General features: G+C 37.5%; 1 protein-coding gene across 1 annotated transcript in view; it reads left to right on the forward strand.

The window, feature by feature from the left end:
• The window catches only part of LOC107741034 (rhophilin-2), a 26,818-nt gene extending 4,561 nt beyond the window's left edge, over positions 1–22,257 (forward strand). The window contains exons 2-15 of the mRNA XM_016553607.1: positions 951–1,066; positions 7,078–7,206; positions 11,174–11,249; positions 11,702–11,779; positions 11,927–12,051; positions 12,421–12,587; positions 13,669–13,856; positions 14,450–14,606; positions 15,250–15,369; positions 15,472–15,666; positions 16,774–16,850; positions 18,258–18,404; positions 19,071–19,229; positions 20,566–22,257. Coding sequence (XP_016409093.1) covers positions 951–1,066; positions 7,078–7,206; positions 11,174–11,249; positions 11,702–11,779; positions 11,927–12,051; positions 12,421–12,587; positions 13,669–13,856; positions 14,450–14,606; positions 15,250–15,369; positions 15,472–15,666; positions 16,774–16,850; positions 18,258–18,404; positions 19,071–19,229; positions 20,566–20,814 — 1,983 coding nt within the window. The 3' untranslated portion in view covers positions 20,815–22,257. The remainder of the gene's footprint in view (positions 1–950; positions 1,067–7,077; positions 7,207–11,173; positions 11,250–11,701; positions 11,780–11,926; positions 12,052–12,420; positions 12,588–13,668; positions 13,857–14,449; positions 14,607–15,249; positions 15,370–15,471; positions 15,667–16,773; positions 16,851–18,257; positions 18,405–19,070; positions 19,230–20,565) is intronic.
• The last annotated feature ends 1,515 nt before the right edge of the window (positions 22,258–23,772 follow it).

Raw genomic sequence — 23,772 nt, forward strand, 5'->3', positions numbered from 1 at the left:
GTCCTCTTTTGGAAGGCCAGACAAAGTAGTTTCGCTTTCACAACGAAACACACAGCGCCTTCACGACATGGCGCCGGCAACAACAATACTACAGCGAGAATAAAAGTTACGCTTTCTTTCTTTGCGTGAACATTTGGGCGGTGTTATGCAAATCTTCCCACATCGTGACGTAGACATGTGGGGGCGTGTTAGAACGAGCCGTTTTAGGTAGGTGTGGTTGACTCTTAACTTTTATAAAGAATAACTCTTTGGATTTGAGACTTTAGTCTTTGCAACTTTACAGATCTTCTTTATGCACCAAGAGCTTGTAACACTCCAAAGAGAAAGGAAAATTTGAAATCGCAGGATATGACCCCTTTAAGCAGCAAATTACAGTAAAATTGCCGGTTTGACTTTCCCTAAATACACCAAATTTGCTGTTCACACAAGGAACAAACAGTATCTAAGAATCGAGCAATCAGTTGTTGAGAACTTGAGTTATTAGAACTGAATTATTATAAAATAGACATTTAGACACTTCCACCCTTCAAAGCTGGTGCTCTTTGCTCTGTGCTCAGTCATAGCAGTACGTTTTCACTGTAGAATCTTATGGAATGTTTGTCAAGATAAGAGCAGTAAGAGGTTTGCTATTTTAACCATTCTAGATTGATACCAGCCTCCTATGAATCAGACCTCCTCCCTCAGCTATCAGATTTATGACAGATACTCTCTCTATAGGTGTGTCTGGGAGGCAAATTGATCTCGTTACGTCATGTACTGGGTACGCCACACCTTAAAAACATAACAAGGTGTATGTGTCGGCTGGCATGTGCTTGTGTGTTTATCATTAATAGGCGCAATGTAATGCATGTAATGCAGTTGTGCTTTATAAGAATGTTCACACTCACAGCATTTATAAAACAGGCAAAATTGTTTATTTCTTTCTCTTTCTTCTTCTCTTCCTCTGACAGGGATGTAATCCATTTGCTCAGACAGGCCGCAGTAAGCTGCAGAATAAAAGAGCACGTCTCAACCAGCAAATCATCAAGCAGATGAGGATGAGAGCTGGAGCAGAGAACCTTCTCAAGTAAGTCAAGCACTTTTATGTGTGGACACAAACACAAGGGTAAATGCTCATTCATCACCCTTACCTCGCATGTTAGCCTACGGGGACATGTGTGGATATGCACACAAATGCAGGAAATCTTTCCCCCCCCGTTTTTTTTTTTTTAAAAAGAAGGTTCCCATAGTCATTCATTGCTAGTTTATTTTTGGTTACATAATAGCATCTGTCTTGAAGTATCTGGCACTGGACCGCAGAGCACTGGCTCTGTCGGGTGAATCACTGCCCTGTTTTTTAAGGAATCCTCTGCTCTTTGTGCAGTGAGGTTTCAGTCAGATGTCTTGCTTCTAACTTGTCGTCAAAGTATTTCTCTTTTTGTGTGTGTGAGTGTGTGCAGAAGCAAATGTTTGTAGAGCTCATCTGTAATCTGATCTGGCAGTCAGTTGTGCCTTTAGCATTTATACCTTTAGATTTGGAGTTGATGATAGACTGGCTCTGTCGGGTGAATCACTGCCCTGTTTTTTAAGGAATCCTCTGCTCTTTGTGCAGTGAGGTTTCAGTCAGATGTCTTGCTTCTAACTTGTCGTCAAAGTATTTCTCTTTTTGTGTGTGCAGAAGCAAATGTTTGTGGAGCTCATCTGTAATCTGATCTGGCAGTCAGTTGTGCCTTTAGCATTTATACCTTTAGATTTGGAGTTGATGATAGACACAGTAACATTGTGACTTTGTTAAAGCTGATGACTAAAGAGACTGGGAATTGCTATGAGATTTTCATTTTTCAGACCTTATACCTGTGAAGCCCATATAGTCCTTGCTAGGACATTGAAACCTGAAACCATAATATCTTAAACTCAAATATAAACTTTCTTTGCTTAGAAACATTTAACATGCAAGTCATTTTCGAACATTGTAGCAGCCAGCTGTCAACTGTGAAATGCTGGCACTGATTTGAATGGTAACCACTGGTCAGTCATGCATGCTACTATAGCTGATCCAGACGAGAGAGGAAAACTGTGTCTGACTAAAAAACATGCAAAGTATAATGCAAATATTTTTTAGTGTCACCTTTCTGGTGTCCTGTAGCACATCAAGGGGAAGAAGGTTTTTGTACAAATTAGACATCAAAAATTATAAATTATATTCACAGAATGTTAAATGCCTTTCTGAAATGAATCATTTCGAATTTGAAATTTGAATCATTGTTAATAATGATATGATATGATTAATAATGAGCAATGTGTTTTGAGTAGTGATTCAAATTCTTGGCCAAAACTCAAAACCAAAACTAAAAATGGTGATTTTAATATAGCCGTTTTTTTTAATTAATAATACAATACATATATTTCTAAGTGAGTACACTCACTTCCTTCAATTGGCATTCAATTGACTTAATGACAGAATAGACAAATTATAACCCAACAGTATAATTATGCATGTGTCAGTGTTGATCAGTGTAATTTTTTTTTGCGCACACTGCTATGATGTACAGTAAACAGAATGCCATTGCCTCAAAATAACTCTCACATTGATTATTTAGATTTACATACACTACCATCTTTAATAATTTAATAAAGTCTCTTATGCTCACTAAGACTGCATTTATTTGATCAGAAATGTAATAAAACCTTTAATATTTTGAAATGCTGTTACAATTTAAAATAAGTGTTTTCTATTTTGATGTAATTTACTTCTGTGATGGCAAAGCTGAATTTTCATCAGCCATTACTCCAGTTTTCAGTGTCACATTATTGTTTAGAAATCATTCTAATATGCTGATTTGATGTTCAAGAAACGTGTATTATTATCAATGTTGAAAACAGTTGGGCGCTTATGGAACAGCGGCGATACAGCGTTTCCTTGGTTACCGCTGTAAACAGCAGCGCTGCACTTATAAATACATATGGAGGCAAGATGAAAAGAAAATACCATCTAACTTTTCTGAAGATAGTCGGTTCCCCTCAGAGACAGAGATACATTCATATAAACCCCCACTCTCAATTTTATTGTGATTCATTTAGTAGTTCACTTCCAGAATGAAAATTCTGTCATCATTTACTCACCCTCCACTTGTTCCAAACCTGTATGAGTTTCTTTATTCTGTTGAACACAAAAGAAGATATTTTGAAAAATGTTTGTATCCGAACAGTTGATGGGCACCATTGACTTCCATAGTATTTTTTTTCCCTACTTTGGAATTCAATGGTGCCCATCAGCTTCTTTTGTGTTCAACAGAAGAAAGAAACTCAGAAAGTGAACTACTCCTTTAACATCTCAACTGACTTGAATCGTCATATATTTTTATCGATTTTCAACCGACTTGGTGTGCATCATTATATCACTACTGTAAATGTTGATGCAAATTGTGTCAAGAAAATATAATGTTCTGTTTTAAATAGAGATCAACCAATATATCGATTTACCTATATTTTTCCCGATATTTAAGCATTTTACAATAATCGGATATCGGTTTTGTAATATCGGATTCACCGATAAACGCCAAATAAAATATTTTGAGAATTGCGCGCAGGATCACCATTGCAGCGCATCTGAGGGGAAACAAGACAACAACAACGGCGTGCACGGGTACTTGATTTACTGTAGTTGGTAAACTTTATTTAACATAACAGCCATTAATGCACAAATGAGATGTATTACATAAATGCCTGATATGCAGTTTATGCAGCTTGGCTCGAAGAAATAGAGAGGAACTCACGGAGTCATGTAAGATAATCCGTCAAGTCCTGCCCCAATAAAGACGTAACTTTGCGTGAATTAAATAATATGCAGTCATGAATGGACGCATGTTGGAAATAAAAGTGCTGAATTTAATTCGCTCTCTGTTGTCTATATGCTCATCGTCTCATGAAGTCGCAGTCACGTAGGCTAAGATAATCCGTCAAGTCCTCTCTCAATAAAGACGTAAGTTTGCATTAATTAAATAATACAGCCATGAATGAGCGCATGTTGGAAATAAAAACGCTAAATTTAATTCTCTGTCTGTTGTCTATGCTCATCATTAGTCTCGTGAAGCCGCTTTCATATTGCTGTTCACTCACCGGGTTGTTGCTCAGGAAATGCTCCAGCACGGCCAACGCATGTAACTTTTAACAAGATTCACTTGTTTAAAACACCCTACATTGTATTAACATTTACTATATAATAGGGCTGCACGATAAATCGCATGCGATATTTAATGCGCATCTTGTCAGTAAAGCCGCTTCTGTAATCAGCGGTAAATCTCCATCAAGTGCGGGCTTTCACATGGAGCAGCATTTACAACACAGAGCCGTTGTTCACTGACAAGCTGCACAAAAAAATCGTGCGATTATGAACGTGGTGTTGCGCAGCTTGCCTGGGACAAGGAAGCTCTGATTGTACTTTGGTTTGTAGGACTTAATTTGCCTGATTTGTAACTGGCCAGTGCTATCAAACTTATATAAATGAAACATAAGCCGACATGAAACATTGAGATCTAATCAGCAAACACCCACATTCATACCTGTGCAGACATTCGGAATGGACAGGTACTTGTGAAGTTTACAGAACAGCTGTTGCATCTTGTTGTGAAACCCCCTGCTTATACATTACCTCTCTCAGAAGCTGCCAGTGTTTTTCCCTTTACGATGAGCACACACTGTAACATTGGACAAACCAGTCACCATGGGGATGTTAAGTGTGTCTGTTGTCTCCATGGTTTTGAAGGACACACCTGCTGGGTTGGTCCTTGGAGCGAAGCATTTGATTGGCATTGACGTCAAAGTGGCTTTAAATCTTATTAGAACAATAACATTTGGACAAGCTCTTTCAATTAGAAACCATAAGCGAGTCTCCTTTCCTTTCCTCTCTGTGGGTTAATGATATGTTTGGGCTATGTTTGTTGAGTTATTGTCATCTGGCATTGGCTGCAGTTTGGATGGATATTGTGAGTTGGCTGACTGAAACCTGGTGGAAAACAAGGCTGGATCCAAGCTGATACAAGGGTTTGGAGATTTTAATTACAAAGGAATGCTTCTATAGGAAATGAAATTCCCACTAGTCAGCAGGTGACAGTGAGGTCATTGCAGTGCTAGGATGTGTTTGCAAATGGCCCTGAGGTCTTCTGTCAGCCTGTTTAACACGTCCACGCAGACACGTACGCAGACTCTTAAAAACATGTCAGCAGAAGCAGTTAAAATTCAGCTTTTTGAGAGGGGATGGCAGTGCGTCTCTCACACGTACACGCAAACACAGCCTGAGGATCTCTCTGTCGATAGTTCAGTGAAACACTCTAATTGCCTCTGTGTTTAATGTGTGATTCAGATCTAAAGAAGGCCTGGTATGTATTGTAATGATATACATGAGTTAGGTTCATAGCCCTTCGTTAGAGCAGGATGTCTGAGTGCTTTTGGTTACCTGAGCTCATTAATATTGGGGTGGGGGTGTATGCTTGCTCAATCTCTTTACCTTCCTCCACTCATAGCTGTTCTCTCTTCAGAGCTGATCTGGAATGTTCCTTCATTCATGGGTCTCAGAGGATTGTGGTTCATGGAAGAAAGGATAGCCACATAATAGATCGATTGTTCGGTAGTCGTCTGCTTTTATTAACCCCCCCCCCACATGTTTACCATAATTTTTCTCTCTTTCTCTCTGTCTGTCTTTCTCTCAGATCTTAAGTGGCTGTAGTCCACATTCTTGTGTGTGTGTGTGTTTGTTTGAGTGAGCTCACAGGCCCGACCGGTTTCACAGACTGCTGATTTTGTGGGGTCCCGCCCTGCCAACGTGACTGAGTTGGTGTACAGAATAATACTTTATACACCTCATGAGGTCTTTAAAAAAATTCTGACCCCTTCTGCTGTTGAAACTGCACCACTGACTCTATTACAATAGAAAATGTGAAAAGCAGAGAGAGGTGCAAGTAATCTTCCATTCTCAGTTGACATTTCCATGTGCTTCCATCAGTGAGAGATGTGTTAGGTATTCAACAAAGAACAAACATGACTCATTAAAGTAATATTTACTTTAAAATTAAAGAACATCCTGATCTGCATTATGTCATAGGCCTCGGGACTCACTAAAATAAATCATGTCATTACCTGTAACAGATGGAATCAGCAATATTCCTCTGTATCTTAACATTATCTTACTATTTATTTTTGTTTGTTTATTTCTAATAGTTTTTACACTTTGCTATGTTTTTCGTCATCAATAACAATATTGCTAACAATATTAACAATATAATAATACATTTCTTTATTACTTAATTTTAATTTCACATTTTTGTTTGCTCTCCATCAATTCTGTCTTTTATTATTATTATGAAGTAGGTCATCCTCAAGCTTGTTACATTTAGTTCTGATATTTTATCTGGTTTTATGTAGAGTACTTTTTGTAATGCTTTTTCATTGTAAGGCACTTTTAAGGCTGAATTTTTGTTTGAAGCTATTACAGCGCTATACAAATAAAATTGTTAATAATAATAATTAATAGTAATAAATACTGCATGTGATTAGTATAGAATTACATATGTTATTATATAATAAAGGATTCTTTAGGATTCTCTCTTTTCCCCTCAGGTGAGTATGTTTGAGAACCACTAGACATGTATGTGATTAAAATAGGAGACAGTGATTAACAGTTTGGCACAAGTGTGACGTTGCCTGATTGAATAAGAGGTCAAAAGTCTCGGGTCCAACCTGACCTGCTCACCTTCATCTCGCTTCCTCCCATTGTCCAGAGTTTAGAATAGCAGTCAGACAAAACAGGGTCACTATGCAAATGTTCCTCTGTGACTCTATAAGGTTTTGCATTTTATTGACTGTAGTTAGGCATATTTCTCTTTTATATTTAGTATGCGTTGTATCAGGATTGTGCAGTTGAATTCTAAAGTCTTTTCTTCGACAAACGTGGCTGTACTGCCCACTCACCACTTATATCATGTGCTTGGGAGCACACAAAATAACAAAGACTCCCGTCTTATCAGCCTCTTCCTTCTGGACTGTAGATTTTGAGGAGTTGCATATGACCTTTGATTATCCTCTCTCTTTCTCTCTTTCAAGGGCGACGTCCAATAATAAGGTTCGGGAGCAGGTGGTGCTGGAGTTGAGTTATGTCAACTCAGATCTGCAGCTTCTTATGGAGCAGCTGGAAGGTCTCAACAGCTCTGTGGATGTTTATCAGAACGTACAGTAAGTACATGCAGCACTGATTAGGATGAAGAAAGTTACAGTGAGAACATTCTTAAGTCAGATTAAGATCCATTCTAGAGACAGAATGCACAGTTCCTGCTCTTAATCGTAATCTTAATCACACATGCCCAGTTCCTCTGGACACATGGATCCTCCCTGAGGTATTACAGTAATGTAAGAGGTGTGTACAGAATGACATAAGAGCAGCTGAACTCTCTGCTCACTGCCCTGCACTATCACATTTTCTGTACTGACCTCTGGATATTTAAATATGGTTAATAAGTGTTAAACAGAACAGAGAGGACCACATGGTTATTAGCAGTTAGAAGTGTAATCAAACTGACCAAAATATTTCATTGATAATGAGGATGTGTAATATTTTGTGAATGATAGGTGTTTGAATTTGGTGGAAATCAGCAAAGCTTTTTGGAAATTTCTGTGGCTACATATTCCACGTAGGCTGATTATTATTATTATTATTATTTCTATAGGACAGTCTCCTCTACTTTTGCTACCCATGCTTTCCTTTATTAAAAAGCACTGAACAGCCCACTCCTTATACTTCTCCTATGAACTTGCCTTAAGTTTAAAGAGAAGACAAGAAATGGGCTCATTGGTCAATCAGTTTCTTTCTACATTAATTCCCAATAGAACGAGACTCTGTTCCACATAACTGATCAGACGGGTTTATGAGGAGGTGGTTTGACAGGTTGAGATCCTTCTTTCATACACATGCCACATGTTTCCCCCTCACGTGTCAGAAGAGGATGCAAGAGTGTTTTCCTTTTCATTTTAGTTCTGTTTCTGTTGCCTTTTCCATGGTATCACAATTATAGCATGTATGACAAATTCTCTTACTGCCATCAAATTCTCTTCTGTTCAGTTACATGTTAACAATGTCTTGGCTAAAAATGGTCATACCTTAAAACAGATAGCAATAGAGAGAGAAATGCATGTCGTCTATAATCAAGGATGTTCAAGGACGTTCAAACCCTACAGCCAAAATGAAAGGATTCACTAATGGTGCTGCAGTCATGCTTTTGTGACCGTCACGCTGTCTATATTTTGTGTTCAGATTGTAGACCTTGAGTGTGTTTCCTTGGTTACGGTTGGATTCTTGTCCTCTTTAAATCCTCTCTAAGCCCTCTTTTGCCTCTCAGGCCACTGTGAGTGAGAGTGTGTATGCACGTTTGCACCCTTGAGTGTCTTTGGCATGCTTCACTGTCTGCACGAGAACAGGCGTCTTTCTCCGCTCTAAGAAAGCTCAGCCATATTTTCAGCTCAAACCCTGCTTAACTAATCTGTGCTGGCCTAGTTTTTTTCAGTATTAGCTTCATAACCTGTTGAGGCTTACAGCCTCAGGTTTGTTCCTCTGGGCCAAGCACTAATGAAAGAGTGTTTATCCTCTGTGCCTGGAGGGTTCATAGTAAACCAGAAAAACCTCCTGCAGACATTTGCACCTGATTCTGAACCGCTGACTTACATCCGTAATTACAACTCACCGTAAAGCTGTAAACATGAGACAATCAATCACTTTCATGTCGTTCCAAACTTGATTGACTTTCTTTCTTCTGCGGAACACACAAAAAAATATATTTTGAAGAATGTTTTAACTGTTTTTGTCCATACACTCTAAAAAAAGATTTCAAATCAACTTTCAAATCAAAGTTAAATAAAAATAAAAGATTATTGGAGTATGTTTTACAAGAAAATCCTATTTCAGCGTTTCTACTTCAAAATTTCACATTCAGTGTGTTATTTGCCCTTTCATTTAAACAATTTTAACTAATTACAAAGTAAATCAATGTGTAATGAAAGTCAGTGGGGTTCAAAACAATACTACACCCCCTTGCATGGACAAAAAACAAAATATGATATTGGAAAAACATCTCATTTTATTTTTGGGTGAACTGTCCCATTTGGCAGAACCATAGTTTGTTTATTTATATTTTTTTTTATAGAAGAATTTAGCTCTCTTAGTCTATATGATGTTCTGTAATATATGTGACCCTGGACCACAAAACCAGTCTTAAAGGGGTCATATGATGCTGTTTGGCTTGACTCTGCTGGAATTATGCTCAAATAAATCAAAATATATTTATTTCCTCAGTTTCAAAAAGCCAACAAGTGGTTAGATGAGTAGTTTTGATTGTTTGAGTTTGGTCCCTTTATGATCCCAATACTTCCATTTGTTTTGTTTTGTACTTTTTTGACTTATTATTATGACTTTGTGTGATTGAGTGTGAGAAAAGGAATATTCCCATTGGTGCAGTGTTATCACCTGTGTTTCATGAACAGAAATCCGAACAGAACAAGGTCTTACTGTAGCTGCGCACAATGTGGCATTCTCCATCGCACCTGGCTGCCAGCTTACTGTGTGTGTGTGTCAGTAAAAGGACAGAACTGCATTCTTTCATTTCTTTCAAGCCCCTGCACCCCCTCTGTCCCTCTCTGTCTGTTTTTGAAACACAAACTTTTTTCTCATGGCCTGAAGAGTACACAGGAACAAAACCTGTCTTCTGTTCTCTGTGTGTCTCATTGCAGTGAATTTGCTGTCATGAACTAAGAATGAACAGTACTTATACAGCATTTATTAATCTAGATTATTTGTAAATATTACTGTTCATTAATAAATGTTTTTACATAATGCATTAGTTAATGTCAATTTATACAACTCACAATGCAAAACAAAGTTTTATTATACACTACTGTTCAAAAGTTTTGAGATTTGAGGTTTTTTTTGTTTGTTTTTTAAAGAAGACTGTCATGATCACAAAGGCCGCATTATTCTAAATACAGTAAAATTACATATACAGTAAAAACAGTAATGTTGTGAAATATTATTATAATTTAAAATAACGGTTTTCTATTTTAATATATAATTTATAAACTAATTTATTCCTGGGAGCTGAATTTTCAGCAGCAATTACTCCAGTCTTCAGTGTCATATGATCATTCAGAAATAATTTTCAACTTTTGTCATTGTTGAAAATGGTTGTGCTGCTTAATATTTTTACGGAAACCGCAATACATTGTTGTGTGTGTGTGTGTTTATGATACTTTGATGAAAAGGCATTTAAGCATTTATTTAAAATCTAAATATTTTGTAACATTATAAATGTCTTTACTGTCACTTTTAAATAAAAATTATTTAATTTCTAACTGACCCTAAACTTTGAATGGTAGTGTATATAGGAATTAAATGTAACCCAGATTAATAAATGATGTTATAGTTCATTATACCAAATGCATTAACCAATGTTAAGTAATTGAACCTACATATTCTTTCTGCTTTGATTTCTTCAGTTTTTTTTTTTAGTTCATACAGTATTTTGTTTATTTCAGCATCTCCTTGAAGCATTAGTGATATTTCCTCTGATCCAGTAATATTTCTTACAAATATTCCCCTAAACCACACTGGGGCTGGACTGTTACCTGTCATAGACTCAATCAGGACAGACCAGGACTGCCTCTCTTCAGCTCACACTCATGTGTTCTCTCGTCTATCTTCACTCAGACTGCTCTGAGCTAATGCCCCACCAGTGCAAGCATTGTAGTTAATGCAGTTACAACACAAACATAAATATAATATGTATGCTGTATAATCACGTACATGAAAGTGTGATCAGCAAAAACTACCCACTCTTACGCTTACACACACACACACACATACCTCTTTCTTGGGTCAAAGTTTTTTAATAGGATTTTTTTTTTTTATAATGTAAGTAGGGCAATTGGCTTGTGATGGAAAACCATCTTCTACTCTGGTATCAGCTGATTCAGTCTTAGAGATGATTGAAACTGGCATAGAATTGTCTCAGCTCTGAGTCACACAGAGAGTAGGAGGTCTGGCATCGCTGAATCACTGGCCTAAGAATGGTCTGGTCTTATTCTTTCTTACTGAATGTGTTCTCATCTTGGTTTTTCTAAATTAAATTTCTAATCTGTCTTTTTATTCATTTCACAGAGAGACATCCAGCATTCCACTCATCCCTCTGGGACTGAAGGAGACAAAGGATGTGGATTTCTCAGTTGCTCTCAAGGTCAGTTTCTTTCACAGCGCACCCCCAATGTTAACTTCAGTTATCAGGCCTTCAGTCAGGTGGCTTGCGTGAGACTAAGCTTTTCTAAGTGAAAATGGGAAGTAGGTCACAGCAAAATAAACAATGAAGCCAAAGACTCAATAAAACTTTAATTGTGGATTTGAAAGTCTACAGTGATGTTTGATGCATGCCCCTTATTATCTTCTAAATAAGTGGGTGTTGAGATGTTTGTTGAGAGACGAGGATCAATCAGATGGGTTTGGGTATGCTTCCAACCTGTAATTTAGTCGAACTGTAATGACATAGCCATGGTGAATCTATGACACTGTCATTGTTTTGTCACTACAGACAAGTTTAGCCAGGAGAACAGGCCTGTGAATATGTGACTGTGTGACGTTGTTGTGTTTGCTTTGACACCGAGAGTAAATGGATATGAAATTTATTTTCAACAGGACTTCATCCTGGAACACTACAGTGAAGACGGCTCAAACTTTCAGGTTGAGATTGATGACCTAATGGACCTGAGACAGGTATGATGTGACCTCTGTAAAAGTGTTTGGTTCGATTCTCTGTTTAAATTCATAAAATTGCATGACCTTAAAAAAAAAACTTACAGTAGACAGGCTCAGAAACACTGATTGACACACAACTGATTGAAGTGAATGTGTGTATTTCAGGCCTGTCGGACCCCCAGTCGTAATCCTTCTGGTGTAGATTTGCTTGCCAGCTACTTCAGTCAACTTTCCTTCTTAGAACCTCGATTCTTCTCCCCTACACGCCAGATTGGCATTTTCTTCACTTGGTTCGTTGCATCTCACCCACACCAGCAGTAATATGCTTGTAATGACATTATACACCACTGAATCAGCTGTAAACATTACAACTCGTTCAGAGGAAACACACAACTGGTCTGACTGGGCTGTCAGGCTGCCATTGTTGTTTCTATGTTTATACATCTGCTTTTTCATTCATTTATACCCTAGAGGCAAAGGTAGATAACAGGATAAAGAACAAAAATCATCATAAAAAAACTAAAAACAAAGAGAAGTAGCTGAATTACTAATAAAGCTACAGGATGCACTTCAGCATTGCATATTTAACCAAACTAAAAATAAGCCTCATCAGTGCTTTTGTCAACATGAGTTTTAAAACATTTTTTGTGCCTACGCAGGTATGACTCTTTTACCGGTGTGCCTGTGTGCCAGCAGAACATCTCTCTGGAGAAAGCCAGCATACTCTTCAACATGGCAGCTCTATGCTCCCAGATTGGAACCCGCGCCGACAGACAGACACAAGCTGGACTCGAGGACGCCATTGCTGCCTTCCAGAAATCCGCAGGTGAGAGGTTTTAAGTAGATGCACTTGACCAGTAAAGATGCACATAACCAGTTTGGAACATCAGTAATGTGGTACAGATCCAGATTAGTTTGCAAGAAGGCAAGGAAAGTATCCAAAACTGGCTATGATGAACTGTGGATGAACTCCTGCCTCATGAGAACAGACCATATATTCGGGTTCTGGTTGTGTTTCAAGGTGGAGAGAACATGATGTAATTCTTCCCCCTCATCAGCAGATCTGTCAAAGGCTCATGGGAACTCAGTGGCTTGTGTCAGTTTTTAACCTCCTTAAAATAACAGCAGCATAAAGAGAGATTTGGCTGGCTTTCTTAAGCTATCAAAACAGCCTACCCCGCTGTCTTTCATCACATTGAATGTTTTGTATTTCTCCACCGGAAAGAAGGACCAAATATAATCTCTCTCTCTCCTTTTGTTGTTGTGATTATGACAAAGATTGATTGACACATTGTCCTACAAGTCTTTTTTTATCTCTAAGATGTGTTTGCAAAAGCATTAAAAGGAGGAAATGACAGTGCTTTTTACATAAGCCAAATAATGTTGGGAAGTTTAAGAAATTACCTAGAATTTTGATAACACTTTATTTTAGTTGCTAGCATACTGGCTGTTTATTAGTACTTATAATGCACATATGCACATACTAAAAACCTTTGAAACATTTGAAATCTAATGCCTTATTCTATATGACGATCATAATTTAGACTAGCATACTGGCTGTTTATTAGTACTTATAATGCACATATGCACTACTAAAAACCTTTGAAACATTTGAAATCTAATGCCTTATTCTATATGACGATCATAATTTAGATCCCTTAATCCTACTCCATAACTAAAATAAACTAAACCAGCAAATTAGGAGTTTGAGGAATTCTTAATTAATAGTGAATGTGTTCCCTATTCTAAAGTGTTACCAGAATTTTCTGTTTAAATTTCTGTTTAATTTACCCACTGCTGCATTTGAATGCAAATATAAGGGGACTGATTTGTATAGATGCACACTCTGATATTAAATTCTGCTTAATTCTGTCTGTTTGATTTTGTTTGTGTATGTTCTGCTGCAGGTGTGCTGCACTACCTGAAGGAGACATTTACACACACTCCCAGTTATGATATGAGCCCTGCTATGCTGAGCATGTTGATCCGGCTGATGGTAGCACAGGCGCAGGAGTGTATGTTTGAGCAAATTACTCTTCCAGGAATCCGAAATGAGTTCTTCAGCCTGCTCAAAATAGCGCAAGAGGCTGCCAAGGTACTAAAAAAATCTGTGATATTACAGTTATTAGTTCAGCAAGGATGTATTAAATTGATCAAAATGGGCTTTAAAGACTATTTCAAATAAATTATTTTGTTTCAAACATTTGAAATATATTAATCTAAGAATCAGTTTGCACAAAATTAATTAAAAATAATTAAGCAGCACAATCGTTTTCAACATTGATAATAATAAATGTTTCTTGAGCAGCCAATCAGCATATTAGAATGATTTCTGAAGGGTCATGTGACACTGAAGACTGGAGTAATGATGCTGAAAATTCAGCTTTGCCATCACATAATTAATTTACATTTTAAAATATAGTCAAATACAAAACGGCTATTTTAAATTGTAATAATATTTCACGTGGTGAGCATAAGAGACTTCTTTCAAAAAGAATCATCTTACTGACTCTAAACTTTAGAATTTTTGAACTTTTGTATTTTTCGTATGTTCTTTCTGTTGTAATTCATACATATAAATATATGACCTATTGATCCTTTCAGTATGCGGGTCTGTTTCAAAGCCCAAGGTTATGCCTCTGTCCAGAGTGCTTGTGACATTTACCCCTCTCTCCTTTATATTCTCAGGTGGGGGAAACCTACAGTGAAGTTCACCAGTCCATGATCCAGACCCCCATTAAGAACAACGTGCCCTTTTTCTGGACCACCATGTCCGAGCTGAAGACCAATCACTACAACTCTCTTGCCCATTACTTTGTCTCCACCGCTCTGCTGGACCACCATTGTAAGTCAAGCACTCAATCACAGCAGCCCACTGAAACTTTTAAAGGAGACATATTATGCCCCTTTTTACAATATGTAATATAAGTCTCTGGTGTCCCCAGAATGTGTCTGTGAAGTTTCAGCTCAAAATATCACACAGTTCATTTATTATAACATTTTGAAAATTTTGAGTGGAAGCAGAAACACGCTGTTTTTCGGGCCTGTCTCTTTAAATGCAAATGAGCTGCTGCTCACCTTTAATGGACTTTTATTCTAAGGTGTTTTTTTTAAGGACATAAAGAGGGAGGTAGAAGAAAGGCAGAGACGGTTTAGTATCTCGGTCTGCGTTTGACAGTGTTCTGATAGACTGTGCCAGAACAAATGGGATTATGTAACATTCTTGTTGTTATTCAAGCAGTCACTCCCCCATCCCCTCTCTCTCTCTTCTGTTTTTTTGTCTCCGTGACAGACATTTTTAGCTATTAAGAAGTTCATTTGGACTCAACAGACCAAGTAAATACACAATGGGTTGTGTAAATGCCTTAACATTTAACATGGCCTCTGTGGAATGAGATGAAATTTACAGAAATGGACATGTTTTCTGTTTTATTGAACAAAACAATGCAGTGTTTAAATATTGGTGATTTATGTGTCTGTATGTGTAGTGACACCCAGTGATGACGAGGACAAGCAAGAGAAGGCTCTGTCACAACTATATGATACCATGCCAGAGGGACGTTCTCCTCTTGACATTCTAAAGGATAAGGAGGAGAGACGGCGGATAGGTGAGAGGCTCCTACATACAGACCTGTCTGGCTACAGAGTGTAAATGATTGGGATATTCCAATTAAGCACACTAAACTAACATTTTCTGTCTGTTTGCTCAGGTAAAGCTCATCTGCAGCGCTCCATCATGGGACACGAAGAGGCCATCCGCACACATTCTCGCTGTCGACACCTGCAAAAACTGGACATCCTGAGTGACATCCTACAAGCTGGCCTCAAGCGTGCTCTTACCAAGTTTGAACAAAACGACAAGGAAGATGAGTTCACAGACTACATGCTTGCGCCAGATATCATCTGTGAGTCAGAGACAGACAACTGATATTAATGGTCACACTAGACTTTCTACTTTCTAAAATTTTTACAGTCACTGCAACGGTCGTAATATGACGTCACACTCTAAAAATATGCAGTCTACTCCACTTTATTGCAAGCGCTCCATCATGGGACACGAAGAGGCCATCCGCACACATTCTCGCTGTCGACACCTGCAAAAACTGGACATCCTGAGTGACATCCTACAAGCTGGCCTCAAGCGTGCTCTTACCAAGTTTGAACAAAACGACAAGGAAGATGAGTTCACAGACTACATGCTTGCGCCAGATATCATCTGTGAGTCAGAGACAGACAACTGATATTAATGGTCACACTAGACTTTCTACTTTCTAAAATTTTTACAGTCACTGCAACGGTCGTAATATGACGTCACACTCTAAAAATATGCAGTCTACTCCACTTTATTGCAACACTGCAATCCTGCAGATTTAAAATTTGTGTTCTTTTAATTCAGCTAAGAGTCATGCCTTCATGATAGAAATTCGGAGGGCAGAGTTCATTAAACTTGAACATTGGAACACTGTGCAATTTGCATGAGCTTGCATTTCCTGTCTCTCACATTTGCATGAGTATTATGGAAGTCAGTGGAGCGAAAAGTGTAGTGTGTCAGAAACGCATTTAAAGGCAAGTAAGTGATTTCTGGTAGCCAATGTTGATATTTGAAATCACCAAAACAAACACGCCCCTACCCCAAAAGGGTCTTGCCCCTATTCTGATAGCTCCGCCCCACATACACATTTGTATCATAAACACTAATGCATCCGGATGTGTCCTGGCTCATTTGAGATGCATGTTGCTTACTGGTATAAACAAATGTTCTGTCTTGCCTGATCACGTGATTGGCTCATTATGTAGAAAGTTGTTATAGTTTGTTTGTTTAAATCTAAAAAGTGTCCTATATGCAACGGTGAGTTTGTTTTGGCCGAAGCATCGCAGTTTAAACTGCGATTTGGTCTGAATGAGATTTTCAGAATAGAACCTGCATCTTACCGTAGAGAACCACAGTGGTTATGTAAGTTCAGTTGACAGTGTAAATATGCTGTAACCCTGTTTTCCTCCTCCTCTGTTAGCTAAAACAGAAAAGAAAGCTGAGATGGAGATTCCAGCTGCCACCAAGGTGAAAGTCAAAGACCTATTCCAGCGGCTGGTATGTGGGCTACTAATTTTACTCAAAGACATTTCGAGCTCTTTTCACAGCACAGGAATGCTCTTGCATAACTTTTATGAATTTTGAAGCCTAAATACAGTTGGCAAAAGTAAAAAGCTAAAAGAACTTTACCACGGTCTCATGACTTCAACGCCATCATCACTAAGCTTATTACAAAATTACAAAAATTACTGGCTTCAGGACAATGGAAACGGTAGTGCAAAAATGCTAAATTTTTATGACTCATTGCTGCAAACCTTTTTTTGGATTTTCATTGGGTTTTAATAAAAAAAATTACAAAAAATCCCCTAATTATGATATATCAGGACGGTTGTACCATCCTGATTGTTTTATGCCCACTCAATATAAAGGTGATTTTTAATTTAAGAATTAAAAACATGTTCATCATAGAAAAGGTTTAAGTCATAATATGTTTTAACTGCATTTTTAATGTATTAAATTGAATAGATGAGACAAAAAAAATCATGTGATGGAATTTGTCTTTATTTTGGGTTTGATTTCTGTAATACCTAAAGTCTTCATCTGCAGAAATTCTGTCAAATAAAAAACAAGAATCATTTTGACTCTGTGCTAGAGTCTTAGAATTGTAAATCTGGTGTACAGAACTGGAACATTCGAGAACCACATTGACGTATATATTCCGTTCCCTCCGGCTGTGGGGAGCAGGGTAATTCAGGTGAAGGAGGCAGGGTTTATGATGTGGTTAGTTTTATGGAAGCGTATGTTTGAGTTTTACCGCCTTCAGATGTCTGAGTGACCTTCAGAGAGTTTAATACTTGGCAGTCAATGTGACAGTCACAAGCCTCCCGGTTTTCATCCAAAATATCTTAAATTGTGTTCTGAAGACGAACGAAGTTTTTACGGGTTTGGAACGGCATGAGGGTGAGTAATTAATGACAGAATTTTCATTTTGGGGTGGAGTATCCCTTTAAGGCCCCGCCTTTGTCCGAGACTATGTTCGAAGCCCCTCCTATCTATTCTGATATACCTCTGGTACTTCTGTTGTAATAAATAAACTCAAAAATATTTTATCTAAGATTATGTTAACAAAATTTACATTGTTTTAAGACTTATCTGCCCCCCTGGAAGTCTGGCATGGCCCTGTGGTGGAGAACTACTGCCTTAAACTATTCAAGCTTAACATCACCTCAGATGGCGGCGCTTTTCATGATATTATTAAATAAACTTTCTGCACCATATGAGCAAAGCCATTCGCATATACTGCGTGAAGTCAGCGTGCCAGTAAGCCAAATGTTTGGATAATGAACAGGGTCGGATTTATAGCCAAGGACGACCAGGGTGGCAAGCTAAAATTAAAAACACCCTGTGTGTCTTTAAATTTGGTGAGTTGCTATAGTGATTGGGTGTTGTATTTGTGTTGCGTAGGGGCCTTTGTCAGTGTTCTCAGCAAAGCAGAGATGGTCAGCCCCGCGGACCATCAGGCTGAGACTGCAGGACAGAGACCTCGGATTCACTCTGAAGGGAGATGCACCCGTTCAGATACAGTCACTGGATCCCCTTTGTCCCGCAGCGGTGAGTGTTTACGCATAGACACAGGCACAGACACCAATAATGTTAGTTCACCCAAAGATAAGATTTTTTTTTGTCATCATTCATTTACTCATCCTTATGTTGTGCAAAACCTGTATCATGTTGTTTTCTGTGTGGAGTATAAGATATTTTGAAGTGTTTTTGTCCTTGTGTAAACATCTCTCTCTCCACCTCAGTTTTATTGCAAATAAATAATTAAGGCTGTGTCACCTTAATGAGAAGAACAAACTGAAACCGATAACTGTCATGACATTTATCAGAAGCGATAACTTCTTCCTGTTTCAATTAATCTTCTTTGCATACGTGTAAATGTCCCTGAAGCTGAGGACAGAAGATTTCATCTTTGACCACAGCAATTGAATGAAAACAAAACACACATTTATCCACGCCCACTGCACCTGTTTTTGACCATGTGAGTCTCAAGCAGCTGTGTGTCTCCCACAAATCACGCCCCTCATTTTTGTTGGAGCACATGAGCGAGTCCTCTCAGAGCTGATCTCTATGGTAACGGCAGTGTGGTCGTGCCGATAAACTCATACCATTAATAAAAGTGGAAAAGCGCCACTCTTGCAGGACGTGATTTACTTCTCTGACCTTTTTCTGTCTTTCCTTTGTTTCTTTTTCTCTCCACTATCTTTTTATCACCAGGCTGAGGGGCTGAAAGAAGGAGATTACCTTGTTGCTGTGGGCGACACGGAGTGTAAATGGCTGGGAGTGAGTGATGTTATGAAGCTTTTAAAGGATGTGGATGAGGAGGGCGTCAACATCAGAGTGGTCAGCATGTTGGATAGCAGCAGCCAACCAATGGTAACTCCATTTGTCTCAAGGTTTATTTACCTGCCATTCTCTGATTGGATGAGGAATTCTATTTAATATGTTGTAATTAGGTTCATTTAGATAAACTAAAATTAACAAAATAGTTACGAATAGACACTACTGTAAGATTTTTTGTTTGTTTGTTAAAAGAAATTGATACTTTAATTCAGGAAGGATGCATTACATTGATAAATGCTGTTCTTTTGAACTTTGTGTTCATCAAAGAAGCCTAAAAAAGCAGCACAACTGTTTTAACATTGATGATATTTTTTTTTCTAAATTAGCATATTAGAATGATTTCTGAAGGATCAGATTTGCATTACAGAAATAAATAACATTGCAATATAAATGTTACTGTATTTTTCATCAAATAAATGCTGCCTTGGTGAGCATAATAGACTGCTTTCAAAGATATTAAAATCTTACCAAGAATTAGTTCACAGTCTTTGATCACAAAATAAAAAGCACATTAACATCACAATATTCACAATGTATGGCCATGTGAAATTCATTAAATTTTTTATATATATTCGATTATATCCTCTAGCTTTACCAATAACTGAACTCCTTTTCACCAGTGAACGTTAATGTTTCTGTCAGTCAGGATTCATAAGCTCTTTATGATAAGGTCGTAAGATCCATGTCTGCTGTGTGAAATCTTATTTTCACATTTAAGGGTCTTGCTGTTGGTTTTTGTGAATATTTGTGGGTGTTGATAGACTGTGTAAATAAAACATCAGCAGAACCAAAAGCATAATACACTGATGACTAACTCATAATAGAATTACATTCTCATTAAATCAACAAAAAGGCTCACGTAATGTAGCCAGGTTTGTGTCATAGTGTAACCGAAACCCATACAAGTGCATGTAATTTTAGCCATAGTGATCTTAAGTTTGCTGTAGATAGAGCGTGGAACTGTGAGAATTGTATTTTAATGTTTAATTCAATGTAATTGTTTTCTAATGTTATAGGTTACACTGTGTTAATAGCAACCTCTTGCAACATTCGGTAAAGAAGTAGTTCACCCAGAAATACTTATTCTGTAATTATTTACTGAACCTCATGTTATTCCATATACCCTTGCTACGTGTACTGCGTTAGGCTAACTGAGACTTGTTGTAGCACTTGTATATCATTGCTCTTTTGTTTATTTTAATTGCTTCCATTGTCCTCATTTGTAAGTCGCTTTGGATAAAAGCGTCTGCTAAATGACAATGTAAATGTCAAAGCTTAGTGAGTATTTAATTTGAGTGTTCATAGTTTGTAATTCAGATCAAGTATTGCTAAGAGTTTAATCACCTCTCCTCTCTTTCTATTTCTGCAGCCTACCAAGAGTGCTACATACGGCGGTCTGCCGAAGACCTACTCTATGATCTGCCTGGCACATGATGAGGATGATAAGAACCCGAAGTCTCGCAAGGTAGCAAAAAAACCGTCATTCCTCAGCTGGGGTCTCAAGAACAAGCAGAAGAGCAGCAGCACGCTGAGTCTCCCCAATGCAGATTACAATGGACCCTGGAACAGACCCTGCCCTACCTATCCTAACTCCTATAACGAAAGTGCCCTCTACTAAACACTCAAAACTGGATTTCTACATACGCTGATGGTGTAACAACACTATATTACAAGAAACGAGAGAGGGCTTTTTAGAAAGATTGAAATTACAGATGAAAATGTACATTTTGCACAGATCTACAGTATAAACACAGGTGTAAGCTATACTTTTATTCTTTCGTTAGTTTGGCTGTCTAGAAAATCTCACCAATAAATTAAAGGTGAAAATTATGTGTTTTAACAAATCAGTAGATAAACACAATGTGTATGCTGCTCAGAGTATTTTTTTATTATTATTATTGTTTGTTTGTTTTATTGTTCTTGTATTGAACGGTTAAATGGTGCAATGAAGGATTTTTTCTTTTCTTTTTTTGGAAAATTCCACTAATTAGTGGCACAGACAGGCATCCTCCTCAAATAAAAATGAGGGTCGGTAGATGGGCAGGTAACCTGTGGCCTTTTTTGAGCCTGTAGCTGACTTACAGACTACTACAGCAGGTTTCTGTGATGATCTGATATCATCGAAATGGAAATCTAACTCTATCAATCACTGTAGAAGAACAAAATGCTGGAGAGGGCAGTGAGTAGCTTTTGTCAGAGAATGTCTATACAAACAGGAATATTATTTTGTGTAACTCAAGTATTCACATACACTGAAGGGAAAAACCATGATAGATAGGGCTGTGTATAACTTAAAGGTATTGCCAAATTCAAGCAAGAAGGATAAAAAATATAGCAGTGAATACAAATGCCATTCTTATTTAACCTTTGTTCCATGTGGTTTACCTAGCACTTCTTCAGTGTTGGAATATTTCACTGTCTACAAAGTAGATTTTTATACACATTTGATAATCAAATAAATTATATGCTAAATAAAGAGAAAAAAATATCTATATAAACTTATGTATTCATTTTAAGTATTAGACGTGTTTAGGTTTTGTATTGTGAAACTGTAGCCTGATGTATATAATCATGGGTTGTTGTTTTTTTTGGCTACATATCTATCTTTCTGTTACTGGTGTATGCTCTTCTCTTTATATTGTATAGCTCAAAAAGTACAGATGGCATGCTGTTTTTTTTCTTTTATCTTTGACAATATTTAACTTTTCATTTTCGTGTAGAAAACACTGCCTCTCAGAATCCTAGAAAGCCAGAAGCCTTTAAAAATGCCTTACCACAGTCTACACTGACACAATCTTATTTTACTGTGGATCTCCGCTCCTTGCTTGTAAATACTTTATTATTGTCAATGAATGTGTCTTTACCATTTATGTTTCTGCAAGTGCCACATTTGGAATTATAATGACAAACACTCTTCTGAGAGAATGTTGACATTGTAAGGTTACATATTAATGATTCTGTGAAAAACAGTCCTTTTCTTTAGGGACGGGACAGAATCTGCAACAGTGCTCTAAATTCTAACTTGGTTACAAACATAATAATAAAGCAGATTTCAAGATTATTTGCTCGTTTCTACAATTTATGTGGATTATCAGTGATAAGTCTGAGGAAATGTCTGGACTGTGATGAAAGGTTTATTGTTGCCTACTTTTGTGATGTATGTAAATCTTGATCTAAATAAAATAAGGGGTCAAAGCAGTGGCTGTTTTTATTGTGTAAGTGGGTACTGTGGTTATTCACGGTGTAATCTTCCCAACCACACCAGTTCTGGTTACATTACGTAACATTACGTTATATCATGTATGAATAAGCAGATAGTCTCTGTTTTGCCCTAATTCATTCTTCTTTTTCCAAATTGTGTTTTTTAGCCAGAAATCTGACTGTATAAACCCCGCAGGGTAAGTAGATTGAGACATATTTCAAAGCCTTGCAGACCTGTGATTCAGATGTGAAACTCAATGTAAAGGAGAGCAGAATAGAGAGAATAATCTCACTGTTAAAGCGTACTATAATGCAGTGGCTGCTTGAACTCTGAGAAACCTCAGTAACACAAAAAGAAATTCACACTCTGTTGCTCTCTTCATGTGAAAGGAAAAGCATCATTCGTGCTCTGTGCGCATGTGAATCAGGGCAATGAGACTGGTGTAGTGGACTAATGGATTTTAAATCACTCACAGGCTGGGGAATTTTATGGTGTGGCTTTGGTTGGGTTATTAGATATAGCTTACCAACGCCAGCAGTGATGTCACAGTGGTTTAGTGTGTCTGTGTGTGAAAGAGAAAGATAGAGAAGATGTCTTTGTATCTTCTACAGCTGGAGAACATTAAGAGAGAACATCACAAATACACTGACTCAGGATTTATTCAACAATTGCTTTTATTCGGAAACTGGAGTTTTACTGGAATGGTGTACATACCCCACCCAAGTCTGCTTTTAACTGGAACACTTTCCACCAGAGTGATTTTTAGCATGACTCACCCACTTTCTCCTCTTCAGCAGTCTTGTAAAAACAGAGGGAGCATACATTTAACCCACTTACAAATGTTAGAAGCTGACACATATTATTGAAACAAATAGTAGTACATCAAATACATATTTGTAGTATTTTGTAATAATAAATACAAAAATGGACATGGAACAGGTTCACAGCACTGCGCAGACTTTATCTAGTGAATGTATTTGTATCAATACTATGTCACTGAGGATTAGATACTAAGTATAGAAGGTTTCACTCCTGCAGGGCTGACTCCACAGTTAGTACACAATAGGATTAATGACTGTTAAACCTACTAGATGTGATGCTGACCTCTTTACTACTTTCAGTGCATGTCCGGTGTATTTGTAGATAAATAATAATAGCAACAGTAATAATAATATAATATGGAGTAATGAAATATGAGTAAATAGAAATGTGGAACTGTGGGGCACAACTCAATGTGTGCCCTGTTTCTGATTACTTTGATCACTTGAAGCATTTCACAGTATTATAACATAACATATATTCTGCTTAGGTAATGAATGGTGTACATCATAGAGTTATAATTTTAGGTTATGTGTATTTCACAAGCATGTGTAT

This window comes from Sinocyclocheilus rhinocerous, unplaced genomic scaffold (assembly GCF_001515625.1).
Source record: "Sinocyclocheilus rhinocerous isolate Xijiao unplaced genomic scaffold, SAMN03320098_v1.1 scaffold2782, whole genome shotgun sequence".
NCBI classification, from domain to species: Eukaryota; Metazoa; Chordata; class Actinopteri; order Cypriniformes; family Cyprinidae; genus Sinocyclocheilus; species Sinocyclocheilus rhinocerous.